The sequence below is a fragment of the Chlorocebus sabaeus genome, chromosome 14 (genome assembly GCF_047675955.1).
Source record: "Chlorocebus sabaeus isolate Y175 chromosome 14, mChlSab1.0.hap1, whole genome shotgun sequence".
NCBI classification, from domain to species: Eukaryota; Metazoa; Chordata; class Mammalia; order Primates; family Cercopithecidae; genus Chlorocebus; species Chlorocebus sabaeus.
This window is the reverse complement of record NC_132917.1, coordinates 9,246,065-9,269,306: the sequence shown is the minus strand read 5'-3', so window position 1 is coordinate 9,269,306 and position 23,242 is coordinate 9,246,065. Positions and strand designations below refer to the sequence as shown.

Below are 23,242 nucleotides of genomic sequence, written 5' to 3'. Positions count from 1 at the left end.
AAGGCTTTCATGAAATTCTATCAGTGTCCAATATCCTCTGTCCTGTGACACCCAGACAAGTTCTCAGAGCTCAGGCATCATCCTTGATTTTAACTTTTCTGTTGCCCTGTGAAGTATTAGCCATTGGGTCTGGCCAACATAGAATCTGCCCAGATGACCAGTAGACTTAGTATCTGAAATCTCCAGGAATGGAAGGCAAAGGGGGATGCTGCCTGCAGTACAAATCTCATAGAGGTTTACAAATAATTTAAGAATCCTTTAGCTAAGACTCTAGGATAGCTTAAAAACTGACATTTTGCCCACTTCTCAGAAAGTCAGTGTCCAGACAATTCCTGTGATTGACAAGTTTGTCAAGGAGTAATTTCTGAAAGCTTAAAATTTCTCTGCCCAGGAGGGCTGTGATGTCCAATTCATTCCCCATCTTCTGAAGATATGACAGGTGTGTCCACCCACACGGGCACAACAGGGAGCTGGAGGTCTTGCTGAGCCAAGCACTGAGCTATGGTCTAAGAACAGTGCTTTCAAATATCGTTACCACCTATTCTCCATTATTTAAGGGTAAAAGACTCCGGAGAACCAGTTTGATGTGGAATAGATCAGGGTCAAATCCTGGCTTTGATGCCACTGTGTGAGCCCAGCAAGAGCACTCATTCTCTTTCTCTCACAGAATAAAGTTGCGGACATGGCTGGTCAGGCGCGGTGGCTCACGCCTGTAATCCTAGCACTTTGGGAGGCTGAGGTGGGCAGATCACAAGGTCAGGAGTTCAAGACCAGCCAGGCCAACATGGTGAAACTCCGTCTCTACTAAAACTACAAATATTAGCCAAGCGTGGTGGCGTGCCTGTAATCCCAGCTAATTGGGAGACTGAGGCAGAAGAATCGCTTGAACCTAGGAGGCAGAGCTTACAGTGAGCGAAGATGGCACCACTGCACTCCAGCCTGGGCAACAGAGGGAGACTCTGTCTCAAACAAACAAAAAGTTGCAGACATGGGCAAACATTGCCTACCCCATAAAGTGGTTTGTAAGGATCGTTGGCCACACTTGTAAAGTGCCTGGAAAACCTGAAAAGTGAGGTAAACAGGAAATGACCTGCAATGGACAGGAGCAGGTCCCTCCTCCCCGAGTGAGGGGACCGTGGAATATGATGCAGGCTGGACACAAGAGAGGTGGGTGAGAGGCAGGTGAAGCTGGAAGAGCTGGGTCAGGATTAAGAGAAGGAGCCTAGAGCTGGGTATGACAGCACCTTGAGTCAGATAGGGAGGAGGCAAGAGGGACACGAGCCATGAAGGCATGGGGCCAGAGGACGCACCAACGAGGAGGCTAAGGGATATGTCACACACCACAACAACAGCAGTATCCATTCCTGTTCAACCTCTAAGAGGGCGACACCATGAGGGAAGGAAATTTGGTCACTATGCTATCTTTACCACCTAGGAGCTCATTATTTGTTGAATGAATGAACGAACTAGTCCCTGTTTATTAAGATAATATGGTAAGTGCTTTACAGAAATGATCTCTTAGATCTCCTGACAACTCTCTGAGGTTGGCTGTATTATTCCTATTTGACAGACTGGAAGACCACGACATGGAGAGGTCCAGGACTGAGCAGGGTAGGAAGTGGAAGATCCACGATTCAAATGCCAAGATCCACGCTCTTCTGCTCTGCTGTACAGCTACCCAGGCAACCCCGTCATAGGCAGAAGCTGTCCTCTCCACCAGCCCCACCTGCTGGGACTCTTGCTTGCTAACTCCTGCCAGGCCCCAGTGTTTTTTTTGTTTTTGTTTGTTTGTTTGTTTGTTTTTTGAGATGGGGTCTTGCTCTGTGGCCCAGGCTGCAGTGCAATGGTGTGATTTGGCTCACTGCAAACTCCATCTCCCAGGTTCAAGGGATCCTCTCACCTCAGCCTCCCGAGAAGCTGGGACTACAGGTGCATGCCACCACAACTGGCCAATTTTTGATTTTTTTTGTAGAGATGGAATCTATGTTGGCCAGGAAGGTCTTGAACTCCTGGACTCAAGCAGTCCAGCTGCCTTGGCCTCCCAAAGTGCTGGGACTACAGCTGTGAGCCACCATGCCTGGCCTGCTAACTCCTAATCATCCTTCAAAGCCCCATCCCAGCCTCTGGGATGTCATCCCTGATGGCACTTGCCCAGCCTGCACTGGGCAGATACTGCTTCCTGGAGCTGATGTCCACGAGTGCTCTCATCACACTGCGCCCCAATTGCTTCTCTGTCCCCACCCCCAGAGGATGAGTCCCTGAAGAGGTGAGAACTGGATCGTCTTGTTCTGTTGTGTCTGTGGAGCGCTGGCTTCGAGTAGCAGCGGAGGAAAGCGTAGCTGGATGTGTGAATCAACAATGAATCCTCTACTGAGGCTGACATGGAGGCCAGAGCCAGGCTACCTAGCAGCTCGGCAGGAGAAGCAGGCAGGTGGTCACTGACAGAGATCTCTGATGAAGGCCAGATTTGGGCATGTAAGATACACAAACCCAGAGGCAGAAGAAAATTATGGCGTGGTGAACCATGGCTGCCTGGGTGGCACAAACTGTTTTACCACATCCTACTAGACAGGATGCTCGAAAAACAGGGAGCAAAGATAACAGAGAGAGAAAGAATGAGCAGGCGGTGGGGGGAGGGAGGGAGAGAGGGAGAGAGGGAGAGAGAAAGGGAGAGAGAGAGGGAGAGAGGGAGGGAGGGGGGGGGAGAGAGAGAGAGAGAGAGAGAGAGACCGACCAACCATACTTGAAATCTGCAGAGGAGAAAACCATGGTGGTTTCAGCACTCAGACCTCTGAGACCATATCCCAGAGCCTGATCCTCCCCATAGAAGCACATAAGTCTGGGTTCTCCACATCAAACAGCAGAGAGCCTGCACACCAGTGATGAGGCTTTGGGACTCCACCAGTACCCCAGCAGGGTCCGTCCTGGCAGAACTCCATCGGATGGACGACGTGGGATGGGAAAGGCAGGAGGCGAGGCCGATGGGGAGAGAGCTCAAGCAAAGATAAGCAGTGCCAACAGGTTTAACTCTGTAGATAGGATCTTCTCCAAAAATCGAACACTGTGGTGCATAGACCAGTCCTCATTGTATAATATTGCCCTATGGGTGGTCACTGCACAAGTTTTCAACTTTTCTCTAAGTATGAAAACCTTCACAAAGAAAAACAATGGAAATACCAATAGTATTCTCCTTACAGAGAGCAGAAAATATCAAGAACGAAACATGAATGGCCAATGATTGCGAAATGTGAGGTCACCAGGACCAGAATGGCACAGGCTCCACACCAAAACAAAGCCGCATGGTCACAAAGAAACAGCAGCCTGAAGCTACCACACTGGAATGGCCACTCTTCATTCCTTCAATAACTGATGCATGGGATTTACAGGATGAGAATGAGGACCACTGGCTTCTACCAACGCTCAACAGTTTCTTAGGGCATGTTACTTAATTTCTATGAACTGTGATTACACAGGCAGGGTTAGAATTTCTGTAACACTGAATAAAAATCCTCTAACACCTTCAGTTGTCTAAGTCACAGAAGAAAATCCAACCAAAGGAATGACAGCCTAAACAATAATGACCAAATGATCAATTCTTATTGCAAATCTGAGGTATACACAATGGAACCCCCATCATGAAAATCATTTTAAACCAGAAAATATAGCATATTCACATCTGCTTATTATGTGCAACTGTGTTCAAAGACTGTCCAACTTGCTGAATGCCATTACCTAAAAGCAATGCAGAGCATGATACACAGAAAACACAACAACCCCACAACTAGGAGATTGTTGAGTTAGGTCTTGACAAAGAGCCAACTGGGCAGACAGCCAAAGACGAATAGTAAAGGAGGTTCATTTGATCCCTCTGTGCAATCAGGGGCAGATGGGCTGGTCAACAAAAAACAACAAACTATAAAGAACTTCTGGTCTGTGCTGGTAAATTTGTTATACTTCCCTGCAAAGCTGTAAATAACCAGCTCTCTCACAACAGCCCATTTTCCCAAACCTCCTAATTCTGCACAGCCAAAGCAAACACAGCCTTTGCACTGTGCCCAGAGGGCTATTTGGCCCCAGCTGCTGCTCTGCCTTATTTTAAACCTGGGCTTTGCTTCATGGGTTGGATCCTCCTTCTTAGACAAAGGCAGTTCTCGATCATTTCCAACGGCGCGCTGGGGAGCAGCCACCTTGGACGGCATTCTGGCTCCCGCCCTCACACTACCTCCCCCTCATTACAACTAGGCCACTATTTTCTCCTTACGCCAAGTTCTTTCTTCTTTTTGTGCTTATATCCCATGTTTGGGAACATCAAAGCGTCAGAGCCTACGTTCTCTAGGAGGCCGTCACCGCATTGTAGGTCATTTCTAGCACTGAATATAACCTTGCTCTGCCAATGTCTCACGTAGTTGACCCATGTTTACCAAAATTCTACTAAACGAGCGCTGTGGCACTACAGTGCGATGGAAGAATGGCTCAGAGGGCAGAGTGGCATCCTCAGGCTGCTCGAGGTCTGGCTGGAGAAAAGGCATCTGTGCACTTAAGGCACAGCCAACACTCAAAAAGAGGAAGAGGCTGTGATTCAAATGGGGCTTTCAAACAGGACGTGCTCTGTGAACTCAGATCGCTGTGGGCTGGGGTGATCAGAGGCAGTGCTCCAGAGGTGGGGCTTCAGAGGGACTAGAAAGACGCGTAGAATTCAGCCAGTCAGGGGAGAGAAAGGGAGGGAGGGAGGGACCTGCTTCATCTTCACAAAGGAACAGCAGCAGAAGTGTAAACTGTAAACCCAGAAAATATCCACTTCCCTAAGATTTGTGCAAACTCTTCAGCCTTTAATAAAATCTACAACAATGAAAGGTGAGGGGTTAAAATAAAAAATGCTACTAGCCATTAATATATAAAAGGAATATATATACATGTATATATATATACACACACACACACACAATGTTCATGAATAAAACATGCAAAATTCTGCAATTTATTAAAATACTGAACTACTTACTCTCCTAGACTTCGGTCACAAAAGGTAAATGCATTTGGGAGAAAAACAACAATATTCAGTTATAGTACAAGAACTTACAATAAAAGAGAGCTCACCAAACTGCCAACAGGGAACTTTATGCTCTGTCAAGTAGTTTAGCAATTCCTCTAAAATCACTAGATATACGTTTAGACACATTCCTTTTATTGACAAGGAAATGGATTTATACTAAATTCACATTATGATACCTACATTGTAGTGAAAATATAGTACAATTATCTTTAAAACTTTTTAATGGCTTTTTTAAAACAAGTCCCCACAACACAAATTGTCCCTGCTGACGTGTTAGCACACAGAGACGTCATTACAGAAAGAGGGGAAGTAAGAGAACTAAGGATTTCTGTCTGTCACTATGGAGGCAGCTGTAAGAAAAGCTCATGCCTCATATCGTATAGAACACAACCTCAGGGCTGGCAGAGCCCCAGCTGGTCTTCTGCTACGTGCCTAGGCCCAAAGGGGCAGAGTCCATGTATGTCAGGGTAGGGAAACGACAGAGGGCCAGGTATAGGATAAGTAGCAAAAGGACACATGGTCTCTGTGATGAAGGCACCAAGAGCTCCTTATCTAGCAACTGACAGAGCACAGGGTTTACACACCGCCATTAAGGCCATGCATGTAGTAAATGCTTCCTCCTGAAATAAACATATTTTAAAAGATGGTTTTATAGAACTAAATTGCAAGAATACATTAAATGTTTTACTGCTGCCTGACACAGCCCAAGCGAACTGTGAGCTCCTAGAAGACATGAACTTCATGTTTTTCAGGCCCAAAGCCTCCAAGAATGGGGCTAAAACTGCAATCTTTCAAAATTAAATCCCCTCACCTCTTTCTGTTCAACCTGCAATGCGGATTTCAAAATATCTCGAAGCTGTATCAACTGCCTTCTTTCTTCATCCTGGGCCTGTTTGATCTTTAAAAACACACACACAATAGAACGAATCAGAAAATTAAGACTGAGGTGCGGTGAAATGCTGGTGCTCATGGGGCCATTTCCACACAAAGCGACAACTGCCTCCCTCGCTAGTCAAACCTTCCCTCCCACCATGACAGAGGACAGGCGTGGGAACGCCACACTCCACGTGGGCGGCACAGCATGGAAACACAGGATTACACAGAAGCAACATTTAGAGGAAAATGTCTGTTGCATTAGGACGGTTTTAACACCGCGGTGGGAGGGAAGCTACTCACCGTGTGAAGATCTGTAGACAGCGTTTCAATGGAAGGTTTGAGGCTTTCCACGGCTTTGAGTCCATCCTGAAAAAAACTAGCAGGAAAAAGAAGAAACAGAGATGACACTTCACACAGGAAAAAATAATTTTGTCAGACAGATTAAAAAACTTCTTTAAAGTGACTGAAGTCATTACGTAACTCCTGGGGGAAAAGACTGTATGAACAGAACCTTAAAATATCAGGCAAACCAAGAATAAAATGACACTCAAAATTAGCAGGAGCAAATAGAAAAGGAATTGCAATAAGCTTAAGTATTTAAGATTTTTCTCAACCCATATAAAATGAGGCCTTGATTTTCAGTTTATAACGGGAGCGGGTTCTGCTCACAAATGGCAGCAAGGGTTTTGACTGATTTCTTCTGAGCATCCAAACAGAAGCATATGAAGCTAGAAAGGCCACGGGGCACAAGTGGAAGACACTAAAGAATGTGCCGCAACATGTGACCGCTACAAGGAAAAGAGAAGGAATGCAGAGGCTGGGCGCAGCAGCTCAAGCCTGTAATCCCAGGGTAAGGGATTTGGGGAGGCCGAGGCGGGAGGATCACTTGAGACCAGGAGTTCAAGACCAGCTGGCCAACATAGTGAAACCCCTAAAAATACTCTATTAAAAATACACACACACAAAATATACAAAAATACAAAAAGCTACTACTCGGGAGGCTGAGGCACAAGAATTGCTTGAATCCAGGAGGCGGAGGTTGCAGTGAGCCGAGATCGCACCACTGCTTTCTAGCCTGGCGACAGAGTGAGACTGCCTCCAAAAAGAAAAGAAAGAAAGAAAGACAGAAAGAAAAAGAGAGAGAAAGAATGCAAAGAACCAAGCAGCTTTGATGGCTACACTCTGTATCTGTGGGGTAGGAAACCGTAGATGGAGAACTTGATATTTGTATCAAGAGGAATTTTTTTTTTTTTAAGGCTGAGAACTCAATGCCATGAGGTCACCTATAACAAGTGATTCAGGAAATGCAACAGAGGCTGGACAAGTTTTTCCGCTGCAGTCATGGGCTGGTGTTCAGTGCCGCCTCTGGAGGGTGCTGTGTGTAACCCTTTTGAGAGGAATGAAGAAAGGGCATTTCCATGAGCTAAGGAGAAAGTTCTAACCCATAACAAGGTCTCCAGGGCCCATGTAATGCGGCCCCTGTCTGCAGCTCCAGTCTCAAACCACACCATTCCACCCACTTTGCTTACTCAGTTCCAGACACACCAGCCTTTTCTCCCTTCCTCCGTGGCCACCAAGTTCTCCTGCCCCAGGCCCTCTGCACTCCATTTCTTCTCTCTAAAGGTTTCTCCTAAGGTGTGTCTGCTTCCCCTGGCTGATTCCCACTCATTCTTCAAGTTTTAGGTTAAACATACCCTGGTTAGCCAGGCCTTCCATAATCCCCTACAAGTTATTCCCCTATAAGAGGCCTTCTTATACTTTCTCAGGGCATTTTGTATTTTTCTTCAAAACACTTGTTGCAACTGCAATTATGTATTCATTAGGGTGATTGTTTAAAACAGAACTCCCTCATTAGATCTGAAGTTCTAGGAGGCACAAAGTACCCGCAAAGTCTGGCATATTTCAAGCATATGCCATTTATTGAATGAATAAATAACTTAATGAAGGATGGACTGTCACCAACTTTAGCCAGTTTATTGGATAACAAGGAGACTATCTTTAAAAAGTGATCTGGATTTCACATGTATCATGTGAGATGATGTTTACTTCTTTTAAACTCAGCAGTAGCTCTGTGGGCGTTTCCCAGACCAAGTGCATGACACACAAAAGGCGCAGTGAAAACACTGCAGCGTGACGTTTAATGCAGCAACTCCAAGGAGGAAGGAGAGGGACACAAAGGCCGTGGGGCATGAACACTGACCTGTGTTTATTAGGAGTCACAGAGGTCAGGCTGCTAGAATGTTCTCATTCATCGTTAGAAAGACACACAATTCTTTATGTTATACTCTTGTTCCTGTATTTTAACAGGTTTTTTTCTGAATACAGAGTATGTTTCTGAGCTCATCTAATTCTTGTATTTTATTTACGTGTTTTTCTTTATGTAACTATTTTCTTAATCACTTCAAATTCTTGTGAAATAGGTAGGAGGACAGAGATTTCTAAGACCTAAGATAAAGAATAGGAAAAATATTACAGGTGATAAATGCAAAACCACCCAGGGAGAGGGAGCAGGTGTACAGCTCCAAGAACCTTTGCGACCTGGCAATTCTCCCTACAGTGAGAGGGAGGGAGGGAGGGAGGGAGGGAGGTGGAGGGAGGCAGAAGGAGGGAGGAGGGAGGGAGGAGGGAGAGGGAGAGAGAGAGGGAGAGAGAGGGAGAGGGAGAGGGAGAGAGAGGGAGAGAGAGGGAGAGAGAGGGAGAGAGAGAGTGGGGGGGGGAGAGAGAGAGAGAGAGAGAGGGAGGGAGGGAGGGAGGGAAGGAGGGAGGGAGGGAGGGAGGGGTGTGTGTGTGTGTGTGAGAGCGAGAGAGAGTGCGCGTGAGCATGAGCCCTGTAGTGGAATCAAGTGCTGAGAGACTTCTCGCCAGAACACTGTTTCCAGCATGACATTGAATGGTGTACTTGGAACAACAATATGAATTTGGATTTAGATTTAGAATTCATCTTTGCAATAGCCCAGCCAACCTTCACCATCCACCTACCTGGAAAATCTCCTCCCTCTGATTTTTCAAAGTGCTGACCTTCCCGTACCCTCCTTGAGGCATGTCTTGGCACCCAGACACCCCTTCAAAGTGCACTCGGCCCTGGCGTCAGGAGAAGCTTCAAGAAAAGGAACACTATTCCCTCTCCGCTGGCTGCTGTCACTATGACAGTCCTAAGTACACAGTCCCAGCAAATTTTCTTGAGCCCATTAACATTTTTCCAAGCTTCACAGAACTTTTACCATCAACATTACCCAATCAAATTTTGTTGTCTATTAAACATTTTCTAGCCTGCCTCACCAGGCTAGAAGGGGTGTATTTCTAGCCTTTAAAATATGCCCACTTAGAGGCAATCATCAAACCCACCAAGCAGAGTAGCCCCTTTCATCTCTGGGCCCCACACACCGTGCTGGGGCCCCTCCTGCAGCCTTCACGCTACCACATTCCAATGCGGTGTCTGCCGACAAGGTCTGCCTGTGACACCCGCTGCTCCCTCCTCTGCGAGCTTCTGCAGCATCTGGGGCTGAGGCTCATCTTGACCATGCACCCCAAGTTCACTCAGCAACAGCTGGTCACAGTGGTTTCCAGCAGGTATTGGCTCAAAGAACAAGTCAATTCAACACTCATCACGTTTCAAACCATGGCTGTCTTTTTTTTTTTTTTGAGACAGAGTCTCGCTCTGTCGCCCAGGCTGGAGTGCAGTAGCATGATCTCAGCTCACTGCAACCTCCGCCTCCTGGGTTCAAGCAATTCTCTAGCCTCAGTCTCCCGAGTAGCTGGGACTACAAGTGTGCACTACTGCATCCGGCTAATTTTTGTATTTTTAGTAGAGACCAGGTTTCACCACGTTGGCCGGGTTGGTCTGGAACTCCTGACCTCAGGTGATCCACCCGCCTTGGCCTCCCGAAGTGCTGGGATTTCAGGCATGAGTCACCATGCCTGGCCAAACCATGGCTGTCTTTGTTTTCTAATGTTATAATGCCCCACTTCGATTCTACTAGAGTACAGGATCTTCAATGCTCAGCGGCAAAGGCTAGCAAGACAAGTTTTCAAGATATTCCAGGAACGAGGTTGAGGTGAAAATTCCTTCCTTAAATGAAATAAAAATAAAAGAACATGAAGTATTCTTTAAGAACACTTAAGGTGAAAAGAAAAAAATGAAGAAAAAGCAAAATAACACATATCTAAGTAGTTCCAAGGGTCAATAGCCAAACCTGAGCCCTGGAATCTAGTTTACACAGTGGCCTCTTCACCCTGGCGGAGCACAGCAGCACGCAGAGGCCCATGTCTGCCCAGCAGGGCACAGCACCCACCAGGCAAGGCTGTGCCTTTGGGGACGGGAAGCGGAGAATGGGTGTGTGTGACGGGGAATGAGAGGAGCTCCCACACGTGGAAACACGCACGGCTGTGAGCTCTTCTCGAACTCTACAGCTGAGGTGCTCGGGCTCCACGCTGTATCCTCCAGAACATGAATTAAGAAAGTCAAAGCTGCTTGACTGATTTGAAGAGCAGGCAGCGTACACACTCTCTCTCATATCCAAAAAGGAAGTAATGGAAGATTCATATTTTTAAAGGTTACCGAGCTCATGTCCATAAAAGGCCAACTACTTCACTTTTCCACAAGTGGTCTGTTGCTACCCAACTGATTGGTTTGGGCAAAATAAAGGGAGGGGAAAAAAGGAAATCCCAGAATAGCTTCTTCTTAAAAATAAAATATCAGCAAGGAAGCGACCCACTTCCTAAATTGCCTGACATAAGAACTGAAGAAGTAATTTGCATGCTCATCACAAAGTTAGAATTTTGAGTCTCCATAAAATAATTCATCTTGAAAACTATACAATTTCAAGGTCTTTTCCACCCTCTAAGTAGAGATGAGCTGTCTTTTAAATTTTTTTTAATATAAATTCATGGGGTACAAGTGCAGTTTTGTTATAGGCCTGGTGGTCAACTTAGGGCTTTCAGGGTATCCAACACCAGAATAACATACATTGTACCTATTAAGTATTAATAATTTCTCATCATCCCCACTCCCCTCACCCTCCTGAGACTCTGTTGTCACTCTGCTCTCTACATCCATTGTTATGCCTTTTTTAGCACCCACTTAGGAGTGGGAATATGCAATATTTGTCTTTCTGTGGCTGGCTTGTTTCACTTAAGATAATGACCTTCAGTTCTATCCCTGTTGCTACAAAAGACATGATTTCACTTTTTTTTTTTTTTTTTAATGGCTGAAGTTCTCTTTTAACTTTGGATGAACCACTCGGCACATCCTCCTTTGCCACCTGACTTTAAGTGCTTTAGAAATGCAACATCATCAAAGCGGTATTAAGAATTCCAAAGCAGAGCTCAGTTCAATTCCACAGTGCAATTCACTGCTGCAAATATGCGCCAGGTAAATGCGCCACACACTGCAGATACAAAGCAAATCAATGGCATGGCCTCTTCCTTAGGAGTGTAGAGTTCAGCAGCACAGAGACATGAGGAAGATGTCATCATGGAGACAAGTAGAGGTGTGGCGGCAACACAGGAGGAAGAAAAGGCAAAAGGAAGAAGCACTGCAAAGCAGGAATGATCCATGAGCTGGGTCCTAGGAGGAACAGAAGACAGGGAGGGCACAGAGGAAAGAGGCCTTCTAGGAAAAGAAACAATTGTGTACAAAGGTAGGTCGCTGGCGGCATAGCCTGCTCTGGGAAGGTAAGCAGATAGGTGTGGCAATACCACCAGGAAAAGATTTCTCGTCAGTCCACACCTTTCACTCCCGCTGTCACGAGGTCAGCTGGGCCATCGCCATCTCTGGGCTGCACAGGGACAGGAGCTGTGTTTCCAAGCAATTGCCCACATCCACCCTTGTCCTATCTGGTTCCTTCTCCGCAACATGCAGAGTAATCTTGTTACAGCCGAGAAGCTTCCTGAAGCTGCTTCTAACCAACACCACTGTCTCTCTCCCCATCACTGTTTTGCCTTTTCATAAACTCAGTTAAACATTGGCTCGTGTTTCCTACTTGCCTCCCCCATGAGACCCCAGGGTCCGTGAAGGCAAGAGCTTTGCTTTCCTCCTTACTGCATCACCAAAACCCCTAATAGCACCTGGCACATCACAGGAGTGCAAACAAATGATCCTCTGCTTCAATCTCTTCAAGAGCTTCCCAACACTTTTGGGATAAAATCTAAAACCTTCTGCAAGAGGTCTGGGGCTGTCCACATCCCTAAGGCTTTTCTATGCAGTTTCGTTTCAGGCCACTCTCCTTTTCACTGAGCTGATGTCACCTTGTCCTCTTTCCTGCCTGAAGACCTAGACCCTGCCTGGAACGTTCTTCTCCCACTCCTTATCTGCCGGCTCCTACTCATACTTTAGATCTCAGATCCATGTCTCCTCAGGGAGGTCTGCCACTCATTCAAGAAAGAGCCGAGTACCTACCGTGTTCTGGGCACTGCGTGCTGGCTGTTGGAGACTGTATCAGGGAACGAAATAGAAAAACAAAAACCAAAAAACCCTACGCTAAATCTTTATCTATATCAGGTCCTTCTATTATATTTTTTCTTAGATTCCTATACTTTAAAACACTTTTGTAAACATCTAATTAGAAATTCGTCTCTTTCAGTCCAACTTCCCTACTTGACTCTTCGAGCAGGAACTATGCCAGCATTGTGCATCACTGTGCCTCTGGCCTCTGGTCCAGCGCCCGACATACAGCATGTGCTCAACAGAAGTGTGTTGGGTGGGTGAGTGAAGGAGCCAGGGGCCTGTCTGTATCAGTGACTGGGGGACGAGGAGCAGAAGCCAGGTCAGAGACGTGGGTCAGACTGAAGTACTGACATACATGGCAAAGCTGAGTACTTGAGCAGCCCCTGCAGGTGGAATTCTCTCCTCCTCCTCTACTAACATCTTCCTTTGCTCATCACAGTCGGCTCTACAGGATAATATATAAAAGTGTTTTCTTATTTTAAAACACTGCATTAACACCACATCATTTCTCTTTTAACAAACATTTGAGAGTTGTGGAATGGGTCAAATTAGTTTGTCCCTCTAAAAAAGAGTCAAAAATAAATATATTTGGCAATGACTACAGATTTTTTATATTGTATATATGCTTTTATTTTTAATGAAGATATAATCCCCACGCCATAAAATTCATCCTTTTAAAGTGATTTTTAGTAAATTCACAAAGTTGTGCGATCATTAGCACTCACTTCCAGAACATTTTCAATATCCCACGAAGAAATCCTATACCTGTGAGCAGTCATTTCTCATTTCCTTCTTCCTCCAAGCTGCGGCAATCACTCATCTGCTTTTTGTCTCTGTTCTGTCTGTTCTCAAGGTTCACCCATGTTGTTGCATGAGTCAACACCTCATTCCCTTTACTACAGACTTCTACGCGAGTGTTTATTTCCTACGAGCTATCTATAGATCTCCCAGAAGTTGCCATACATGAAGAAACATTTAAGATAACATCATAACAAAGAAGAACTTACTTGCATTGGGCATGAAAATATTTGATCAGATTCTGAAGTAAATCCACTCCCTTTTTAATCTTGATTTCGTTGACCTTCAGCAGATACTGTTGAAAAATGAAAAGGAAATGTCACAAAAGCAAGCAGAATATGATTTTAAAAGGAGCTTCTGAGGACTGAGATGATTTCTGGTACTTCTTTGGCATCTTTCACAATGCATAGAGTGCATGATCGACACTTAGTATCTCCTGGATTCCGTAACCATTTCTTTATTTTGGGGCCATATGAATTATCTGACAGTCAGATAATTAAATATTTAAGTGCCAAAAACTCCTAGTAATAAGACAGTCTATCCTAGCCTGCTAGGAGAAATCTTCACTCTAGCTGCACGGAAGACTATGGACGGTTCAAATAAATGGGATTTCTAACCATCTCAAACATACTTCTTCCCAAGGTCCCTTTCTTTAAGAACACTAATTGCTAACATATTGTAGCTGAGATGCTTGGCATTGTGTCTCTGGTCCTGAGACATTTTCCTTACACGTAAAATCATGTGATTGTTAGAAAAAAACAAAGTTTAATTGAAATGAATTAAAGCTATTTTTAACTTGGAGAATTCATTAGTGACCACGAAGATATCAGAAAGCCTCAGGGAGCTACCAAACCAGTGTCAGGAAATAGAAGGACTTCATGAGTCCCCATCTCCTCCGCTGTCAGGAGACGATCTCTGAGATGGAATGTCCCCTGGAAAAGCGGCTGATTCATGCCCTGGCTATCAGCTGTAAACGATGGGTGGGGGTGGGGTAGGGGTACCCAAGTTCAGATGCTCACTGAGGTCTCTCTGCAGCCCAAGGAGGAGGTGGAAAGCTGCTGTGAAACTGTAAGCTACAAATTGTCCTTCTGCCTGTAACAACTACCTATACAGAGGTCCTTCTTTCCCTCTTTCTTTGATATTTATTAAATATTTGGCAATGTATCAACTTTTTAAATTTTGACCTAGAAATTCTACTCCCAGGGATTTATTCTAAGAAGATAACCACAAAAGTTTACAAAGATGAACAGAAAAGAAGATACACTGCTATCTTGTTTATAAAAGTAAACAATGGCAACAGCCCAAACCTAATGAGTAGAACATTAACATATGGTGCATCCATACAGAAAATACTGTGCAGCCACTAAGCCAATAAAACCCACAATTTCTGACATGGACATCAACATACTAGAGAGTGAAAACAGGTTATAAAGCATCAGCAGAGAAAGATCTACTTATACAAATTTTTTTGAATGTATACACAGGAACATGTAAAGATGTTTAGTTAAATGTCAAAGTGGTTATCTTTGGGTAAGTAAAATTTGGGGGCAATTTTTAATTCCTTTTATATATATTTTCTTATATTAACCAATTTTCTTAAAAAGCATATACTATTTTTACAAACAGCAACAGAGGATCTCTCACACCTTCTCCACTCACAGAAGGTCTCTATTACCTATTTGACATACTGAATTTCTTTATTAAATGAATTTTGAAGAAAGGGCTCCACAGCTTTAAAATAAAAGCCTGAAAGCCACTCTTCTAGATTAGATCCTGGGCAACTAAAATTTTAAACACCTAAACAACAACAAGCACTTAAAGCTTGAGAACTTCAGTTTGCGGAAACAGTCAAATAATTTTAAAGTCACGTTTTTTTGGTCTGTTTTTGTTTTTTGTAGAGACAGGGTCTCACCATGTTGCCCAGGCTGGTCTTGAACTCCTGGGTTCAAACAATCCTCCCACTTCAGCCTCCCAAAATGCTGGGATTACAGGTGTGAGCCACCCTGCCCAGCCTTTTAACATGATTTTAATGGAGGCAATCTAATTCACTTCAGAGTTAGATTCTCAAGGAACTGTTTTTCAAATGATCTTTCTCACCTATGGAAAGAAAGGCCTTCACAGCCCATGACTATCTGGCCAACTTCTACACTCTTCATCAGATGTCTTCTCCTGTGAAAACTGTGAGTTTACTGTTAGATAAGCCCACCTCTGCTTTTATGCATGCATATACTACAGCTCTCACTCAACTGTGAGACATTAGTGCCTGACCCCTCCAAGTGCCAGCTCTGCAGAGCCAGGACCCAGCACTACCTGAGGACTGCTCAAAAGATGGCTCAAGTCTATGCCTTAGAGGCATCATCTATACAGTGTATTTCCATTAAAATAAATGACTTAGTCAGTTCACAGGATCAATTCACCTGGACACAGAAGAGAAGAAGTAACCAGCGCAAGGTTCACATACCACAGCAAGCAACGACAGAGCCAGTGGGGAACCCAGTTACTCCTTAAGTCATGGCTACGACCTTCACACACTACTTGAATTTCAAAATTTCAGTATGCATTTTAAGTAGTCTTAAAGTGTTTAGATAAATAGATTTCCACTTTACTAACCAAAAACAGCATGACCTGAACACAAATACCCCTTTCCAAATTCATCCTTTGTAAAACATTACTATTTAATTTCACCCTGACTGTTTGTAAAACGCTACTACAGTACTTAATTAGAAACAATATCCTTACAGGAGGATTGAAAAAAAAATACTTTGTGCTTGTATAACACACAGCAGTTTCCTAGTCCCTGTCTCATGCTATCTCGCTGATTTCTCTGCCACTCTATGAGGTAGGCTAGGAAGGTGGTATTATACATACGTGTTTTTCTTTTGAGAATGCAACCTATTATACTATATATGATATGTGTTTACAAAAAAAAAATGTATATAAAAACATCCATTCTCCTATCTACAAGAACACTTTAAGTTTAATTAAAGGCTTTATCTTGAGAATTCATTTCATCAAGTGAATATTTAAAAATATTCGCTTGTTTTTCGAGTGAGTATCTCTAAACATTCAATGAAAAACAAGGCAGTCAAGTGGGAATAAAGGAGCAAAAGACACGAGACCGACATAAAAAAAGTAGAAGAACAGAAGTAAATCCAACCATATCAATAGTAACATTCAACGTTAATGGATTAAACAATCCAATCAAAAGGCAGAGATTGTCAATCTGATAAGAAAAACATGATCCAGCTACCTATATTATCTATAAGAGATACACTTCAGATTCAAAGATGTACACAGGCTGAATGTAAAAGGGTGCAAATAGTAACCAAAAGAGCTGGAGTGGTGATACGGTTTCAATGTGTCCCCTAAAAGGTCACGTGTTGGAAACTTGGCCCCCAGTGCAGCAGTGTTGACAGGTAGAACCTTTGGGAGGTGACTGGGTCATGAGGGCTTTGCCCTCATGAGTGATTAATCCATTCATGGATTACTGAGGGAGTGGGACAATTATAAGAGTGGGTATCTTATTAAAAAGCCAGTTTGGCTGTCTCTTGTGAGGCCCCCACCATGTGATATCCTGCACTGACTCAGGACTCTGCAGAGTCCCCACCAGCAAGAAGGTCCTCACCAGATGCAGCCCCTCAACCTTGGACTTCACAGCCTCCAGAACTAGGAAAGAAATTTATTTTCTTTATAAATTACCCAGTCTCAGGTATTCAGTTATAGCAACAGAAAACAGACTAAGATAAGTAGATATTCTAACCTTACACAAAATGGACTTAACTTTCAACCGCCACCCTGATTCCTAGGACTGATTCTCCTCTGCTGACCACTTAAGAGCTTGCTCTGGGAATAAAAACTCATTTAAATACATTTCTAAGATATATGTATTTACAAAGGTTAAGCTCCTGCTGCAATTAACAAACATACATTCCAAAATCAGAAAGTGCCTTCTGGATTAGCTTTGCTGTTGATTGCTTAGAGGGAATTAAGAGCTGGTCAATGCCAGTTTCAATGCCTGTTACAAACATCACCCATGCATTTTGTATATTTGAAACCTAAGTTTGCACCACTATGAGAGGGAAACAAATGCCATCCAGGGCAAAGGAGCTTCGCTGGCACTGCCAGGAGGAACCAACCCCAGGCAGAGGTGGCAGCTGTTTCCATGTGCCATTTGTATACACATACCTGGCAAGCAAGGCACAAAAATAAAAAAGCTGTGAGCAAAGGCCTTCATGATCCATGGTCTCTGATCTCGGAGAAATGCTCTGAGAGTGTCCATCCTGCTGTCTCCCTCTAAGGGATGGGCTGAGGCTGCGGGATGGAGTGGAGCAGACAGACGCTCCCCAGGCCACCTGGGCCTTCAGGCTGGATGAGTGCCCCCGCCTGAGCAAGTGAGGTCTAGGAGGAAGTCAAACGGGTGACCTGGCTTCCCATTCACTCACATACACTGACACAGGCCATGGTCTGTCATCGCTGTATGGTGTTTTCAGCTGACTTCTCACCCTCCCACAAGCCAGACACTGACTCCACTGGTACAAGGGAACTCAGACATCTCATTTAAATACACCCAAGGAATAAGTATTTTAGCAAGAGTATGTATGTGAGGCCAGAAAGAACATTCTATACATTTAGTGGTTTTTCTCTACTTTTAAGAAAATGTTGGTGTTAAAGTAATCTAATTCTACCCTCCAGGAAACTAGCACTTCCCTAGTAAAAGAAATGTCAACACAGGGGCAAAGGGAGTCCAATAATGCATGTGGCGTTTTCTCTGAAGCCACAGATATCGGTGAGACGCTCCCACAGGTGAGGGCAGAGCCGGCACAGCCTGGGCTGTAGGACCTGCCTTCGCCACCACCTTACCTCGCACATCTGCAGCTGGAAGAAGCGCCTCTCCTTTTCCATCTCTTCGGCAATTTCCGCTCCGCTTATTTCAGTCCGAATCATCCCATGGAGCTTGGCGTGTTCCTTTTTCTCCTTTTCTATCTTGGTTCTACGTGTGAAAGCAAGGATAAATCAAGATGCCTGTTGGCACGGAACTCAATGGGACAGCCTTGAAGCCGCCCCAGTACCCAGCCTGGCAAGACCAATGCTCACCACATGCTTCAGCACAGGCAGCCTCTTAACTCCCTCAAAAGGAAAATGGGTGTCCTCATGAAGATGTCAAGCTGGGCCTTCCCACTTACTCAGCAAGTACTTCCTAAGCACCTGCTTTGAGTCAGGTATGGGTCAGAGAAGGTGGGAAGTCTGCACAGGGCTTGGAGGGTTCCTTCGGCATCAGCATTCGGAGCCTGCCTGCCCTCTAGTAACCCAAGGGCACTGTCTGACTCTTCCCCACCCACTGTTTCTCCTCCTGGACTTCCTCCCTAGTCTCTGTCATCACCTCCTCACTCAGTGAAGCCACACCAGTTCTCTGCCTTGACCTGCAACACTGCTCATCACCGTAGAAGACGATCAACCACCTTTCCATGCTGTTGGCTTAATTATCCTTTCCACATTCATCTCGTGCCTAACCTGTATTATGTAAATGTCGAGTGTGCAGTTCAGGGTAAAAGCTGACCAACAAGCACATCCAAAAAAGAGTCACCACGGTAAAAAGGAGCCACAAAATCATGTTTGCTAAGGTGGGCTTGAAATAGCCATAAGTTTTTATTCTGGAGAAAAGGAGACTAAACAAAACCAACAGAAAGCACTCAAAAACGGAAAGGGTTGCCATGAAGACAAGGGAAGCAGCTCTTTCTGTAGAGCCTCAAGTAGACACCACAATACCCAAATAGCATGTTCTTTCAAAGGCATCCAATGATGAAATGGGCTACGCGGGGTTCCAGAGGGTTCCCTGTCATTAGGGTGAGGAGGACTAGAGTGTTTAAGAAGAGGCAAGAAATGTCATTTCTCTGTGTGTCCTGCACTGTGTAGGTTCTCAACAATTTGAAGGAGTGAAGGAGTGAATGAGTGAAAAATACACACACAGGAGACCCTTGGGGAGGGATGTTTAATGAGTTTATGCATCTGGGAGGAAGTGTGACTGGAGGGTCCCTGGGACTAGAATTAGACAATTCCAAGGTGTCCCTGACACTCCTTCACAGGCAACAGACCGTCCAGACACTGGTCATTTCTCTTAATAATCAGGTATGGGACTATTTTCCCAGGAATTTAAAAGACATCTAAAACCTACTATGGTTGTTACATATCACTAAACCTCTTGGGATAAATGAATCTCCCACATTAATAAAAAATTACTTCCTTTATTTATCCTACAATTACTTCAAGTTTAAAGGGTACTGCTCCCTCCTCCTAAATTCTAGGGTTTTATGAGGAATTCTGTCCCCTTTCTACCCATGTGTGTCTCAGTTTTACAGAATTTGATGTTATCCTCCTTCCAAACCTTTTCTTTTCAGAACCAGACGACTCTCTCAGGCACTCTTCTTCAGAAAGCCCGTTCTGCCCTTGGTCTAGTCACACACAGTACCATTTCCCATCAGCCACGGAGAGGGCAGCAAGTGCGGCTGAGTGAAGTGGGAAAGCAGCCTCCTGGCTCAATTACTCTTACTGGCTGACCAGCAGAAACCACTGACTCTTGGTTTTCCCTCTGCAAAGCAGGAATCCACTGGTCCCTTCCCATTTATTTCACCCAACTGGCACACAGATCGAGGATGCTGACAGACCAGGGATCCCAGGTGGGGGCCTCCCCAGGCTGAACGGACCTGCAGGGTTCTCTAGTCAACACCCTGCCTGTGCTTCTGAATGAATGCACACCATCATTGAAACTCCAGAACTCAGGGCCAAGCAACCTCGGGTATGGAAATGTAAGATTCCCATGGATAGAAGGGGTATCAAAGGTGTGGGGCTCACTGAGTTGAGCTTTGTGATCCTTCCCCACTGAAAAGATATCCAGGGCTAGTTTGTTTGTTTGTTTTGTTTTTTGTTTGTTTTGTTTTTTTAACCAAACAACCTAATGAAATACTTGTACTTAGATTTGAAATGACTTCCTCATAACACCTTTTACTTTACCAGATAGCTTCATATGAAATCTTCATATGAAAGTTTCTATTTCCAGTCAGAACACTCAACATTACCCAAGGCACAGAGATTACAGAGTAAACACCACCATATTTCGTATCTTTCCAGTATTTAAAATAATTGAAGCCATTATGCCCCCCACAATTACTTGCTTGATCAATTCCCTGTAGCTTGACTCTCTCTACAATAGGGATGGGAAATTGTGATTGGGGAAGTTACAACTGCCTGAGTCAACCAACAGAGTCTTGTCTATTGGCTGACTTCAGGTCAGGAAACCAATTCTATTTCTTGTAGAAACCATAGGTCACATCCAAGAATCAATTCTCCATTCTTCAGGTTATTTTTTTGGCAGATGCATCTGAAGGAGACAGGTATTGAACCCTCTTTCTAAAAACCAAGGGAACTGGTATTTCAGAGAAACACAGATACAAAGCTAAGTAGTTTTCACCAATCACCAGGAAGACGAAGTCTGAAAACTGCCCTGTTATCAAAAACAGTAACAGAATGGACAAAGTGTTTAAAAACAAAAACAGAAAGAAATACCTCCTGAGAGAAACTGGTCTTAACTTCCCTCAATGAACTTTCCTGAAAATAACATCCCATAACCACTATGACATCATAGACAAAGGAACGGAGGAAAACAGATTAAAAGAAGAAGATAGCATCACCAAACACATCTGTCATCAAAACGAACCACAACAACATGGTTGATAAAAATTCTTTTCTGGATTAATGTTTATTTAGACAATCCCTTTAAGCAGTAAGAGCTTGGTTTGAATTTGGAATCTCAAATTACCTATATGTAATTTTAAAAACGAGAACACTCACATTTTTGTTTCATAGTCCTTCCAAGCTTTATCAAAAGGCTTTTTCAGATCCTGTAAACAAAGAGTAATAAATTAGGCGAGGCTAATCATTCACTTCTGTGCAAGATAAACTTACTTATCCCTGTACTGGCCCTGAAAGAAGCATTAATGTCTGCAATAAATGACGTATGCAATCCCGTGAAAAATAAAGAATGCTTTTAAGTAGACCTTCGGTGGCATTTCCTTTCTTTCTCTTAAAATAATATAGAATATACTAAATGCACACAAAAGCAAGGTGCTGCCACCCAGTTATGACACTCATGGGCCACCTTATGTCACCTGTGTCCCACTCCCTGTCCTGGGCCTAATCTGAAAGTAAACCCTGAAAGACAACCTTTAATCTGCAAATATTTCAGGATGTCTTTCTAAAAGAAAGGAACTCTAATTGATAGATGAATCTCGACACATCTAACCCTGCTTTAAGCCCAATGACAGGAACAGAAAGGTCACTACATCCCCCTGGGGTCTCCTACTGCACTTTCGTCTGCAATTCAGGACTTCATAAGCTCTGGTAAAGCCTGCCTCAAAAACTACTGAGCCACTAGAAATTCTATCAAATGGTCCCCACCTATTTATGCTCCTTTCAAAGGGGTTCTTCAGGGAGTCAGAAATCTTTTTGTTGTTGTTGTTGTTGTTGTTGTTGATGACTACTTTTTGGCTTTTCAATGGCCTCAGGTAAGGCCCAAGTGCCACAGCCTGGCATACAAGTCCCTGCACGAACTGGCTCCTCCTGCACCCTGGCAGCCTGACATGCAGCGCTGAGTCCTGCCCCCCTGTGTGCACCTGCGCCTTTCCTCTGCCTGGGATGCCTTCCCGCCCATGAGTTGGGCTAACTCCGCTGACCTGTTCTCAGAGCCCCTGAAGGCTCGATAGGGAATGTGTCTCAACAGCTCTCTCCGGGCACACTCTGTGAAGGAGACCCTGCGAGGCCTCTGTAGAGGTCCTGGAAATGGGACCCAGGAATCATGTGCAGATCCAAAGAATTTGAGTCTCCCGAGAAGGCAGCCACATTCATGTCCCTTTCGTGGTGCATGTCTGTCAGGGCTGGCGGTGGGCAGGAGCAGCAGGCTGCCCAGCAAACACTCCTCTAGCCCTGCCCACTGCCCCCGCAACAGCTCCCGGCCTGCGTGCTTATGGTGGCTAGGCATGTCCTAAACAGCCAACATCCTCTGAAGGACAGAGAGACGAAGTCAGCTCATGCCTGAAGACTGCGACCTTCCCAGCAGGAAAATACACACTTGCTAGGATCCTTTCCCAGTGGTAAATGGGCAACGTGCCAGTTAGAAAGCCCAACTTCTCCCACAGGTTTCCCTCCTCCCTGGAGGGACCAAAACTCTTTACTGTTTCTAAAATAGTAGTTTTCTTTCCCTTCCCAGTCTCCTCCCCTCATCAAGTTTGTTGCACCAACAGGATGGCCAGAAAGGCCAAAAGTCACCACCGTTCTGGCTGAAAGGTGGTCCCAAGATGGCAAACCAGAGGAAGCGGAGATAAAAGAGCCATCCTGTCGTCCCCATGAGAACGTACTGGCGTGGCTGCTGCCTGGCAGGCCAAGTTACCGTGATTCTACGTGGTCTAAAAGCTGCCCCCTGTGTCACAGTGTCAATGTCATACCCCTTTCACTCCTTTCAGGTCCCCCTTCAGCAAACTGTCCAAAGGGAAGGAGATTATGTTGTTCATATTCTGAATCTAAAAAACAAAAACAAAAAAGGAGATTCTTATTCAGCTTCCTTGTGAATCTAAAGTAAGGACAGCAAGGACATTAGAGAGAACATTCGATAATGATTCACCTCCACCCAAAACCTGGCTGGGGCAGGTACTGTGCCTTATTCAGTCACACATTCTTTGGAACAATTTCATCTTACAAATGAATAGAGGACAAATGAAAAGTCTAAGTCTGTGTATTTTTCACAGTAACAATCTTATATTGTTATGCTATAAAGTTTGTAAAGAAACAATCATTGCAGTGAAGAAAAAATATTTCAAAACAGTCAATGAGAGAATTACATCAAAAGCCTGGGATAAAAGGAACTCCCACTTCTGACTCTCAATCACGGCTCCACCCATAAGCTGGGCTGTACTGGGGTTGGCGCTCTGGGCCCCAGGCCCCAGTCTCCACAGCAAGCTCCAAACAGGGGGAAAAAAGGCAAAGTCTTCTGTCTGCTGCAAAGGCACACAAGTGAATGCTGG

General features: G+C 44.6%; 1 protein-coding gene across 7 annotated transcripts in view; it reads right to left on the bottom strand.

Moving 5' to 3' along the window:
• ASAP2 (ArfGAP with SH3 domain, ankyrin repeat and PH domain 2) overlaps positions 1-23,242 on the bottom strand; it is a 202,472-nt gene that overhangs the window by 68,384 nt on the left and 110,846 nt on the right. For 4 of the 7 annotated variants that reach the window (XM_073022767.1, XM_038006536.2, XM_073022765.1 and 1 more), the window contains exons 4-10: positions 22,667-22,741; positions 21,018-21,067; positions 18,033-18,162; positions 13,382-13,467; positions 12,730-12,819; positions 6,230-6,305; positions 5,865-5,951 (exon numbers count right to left, since the gene is read on the bottom strand). In XM_073022767.1, coding sequence (XP_072878868.1) covers positions 5,865-5,951; positions 6,230-6,305; positions 12,730-12,819; positions 13,382-13,467; positions 18,033-18,162; positions 21,018-21,067; positions 22,667-22,741 — 594 coding nt within the window. The remainder of the gene's footprint in view (positions 1-5,864; positions 5,952-6,229; positions 6,306-12,729; positions 12,820-13,381; positions 13,468-18,032; positions 18,163-21,017; positions 21,068-22,666; positions 22,742-23,242) is intronic. The other 3 variants (XM_038006539.2, XM_007971531.3, XM_007971534.3) reach the window with 1 other exon arrangement.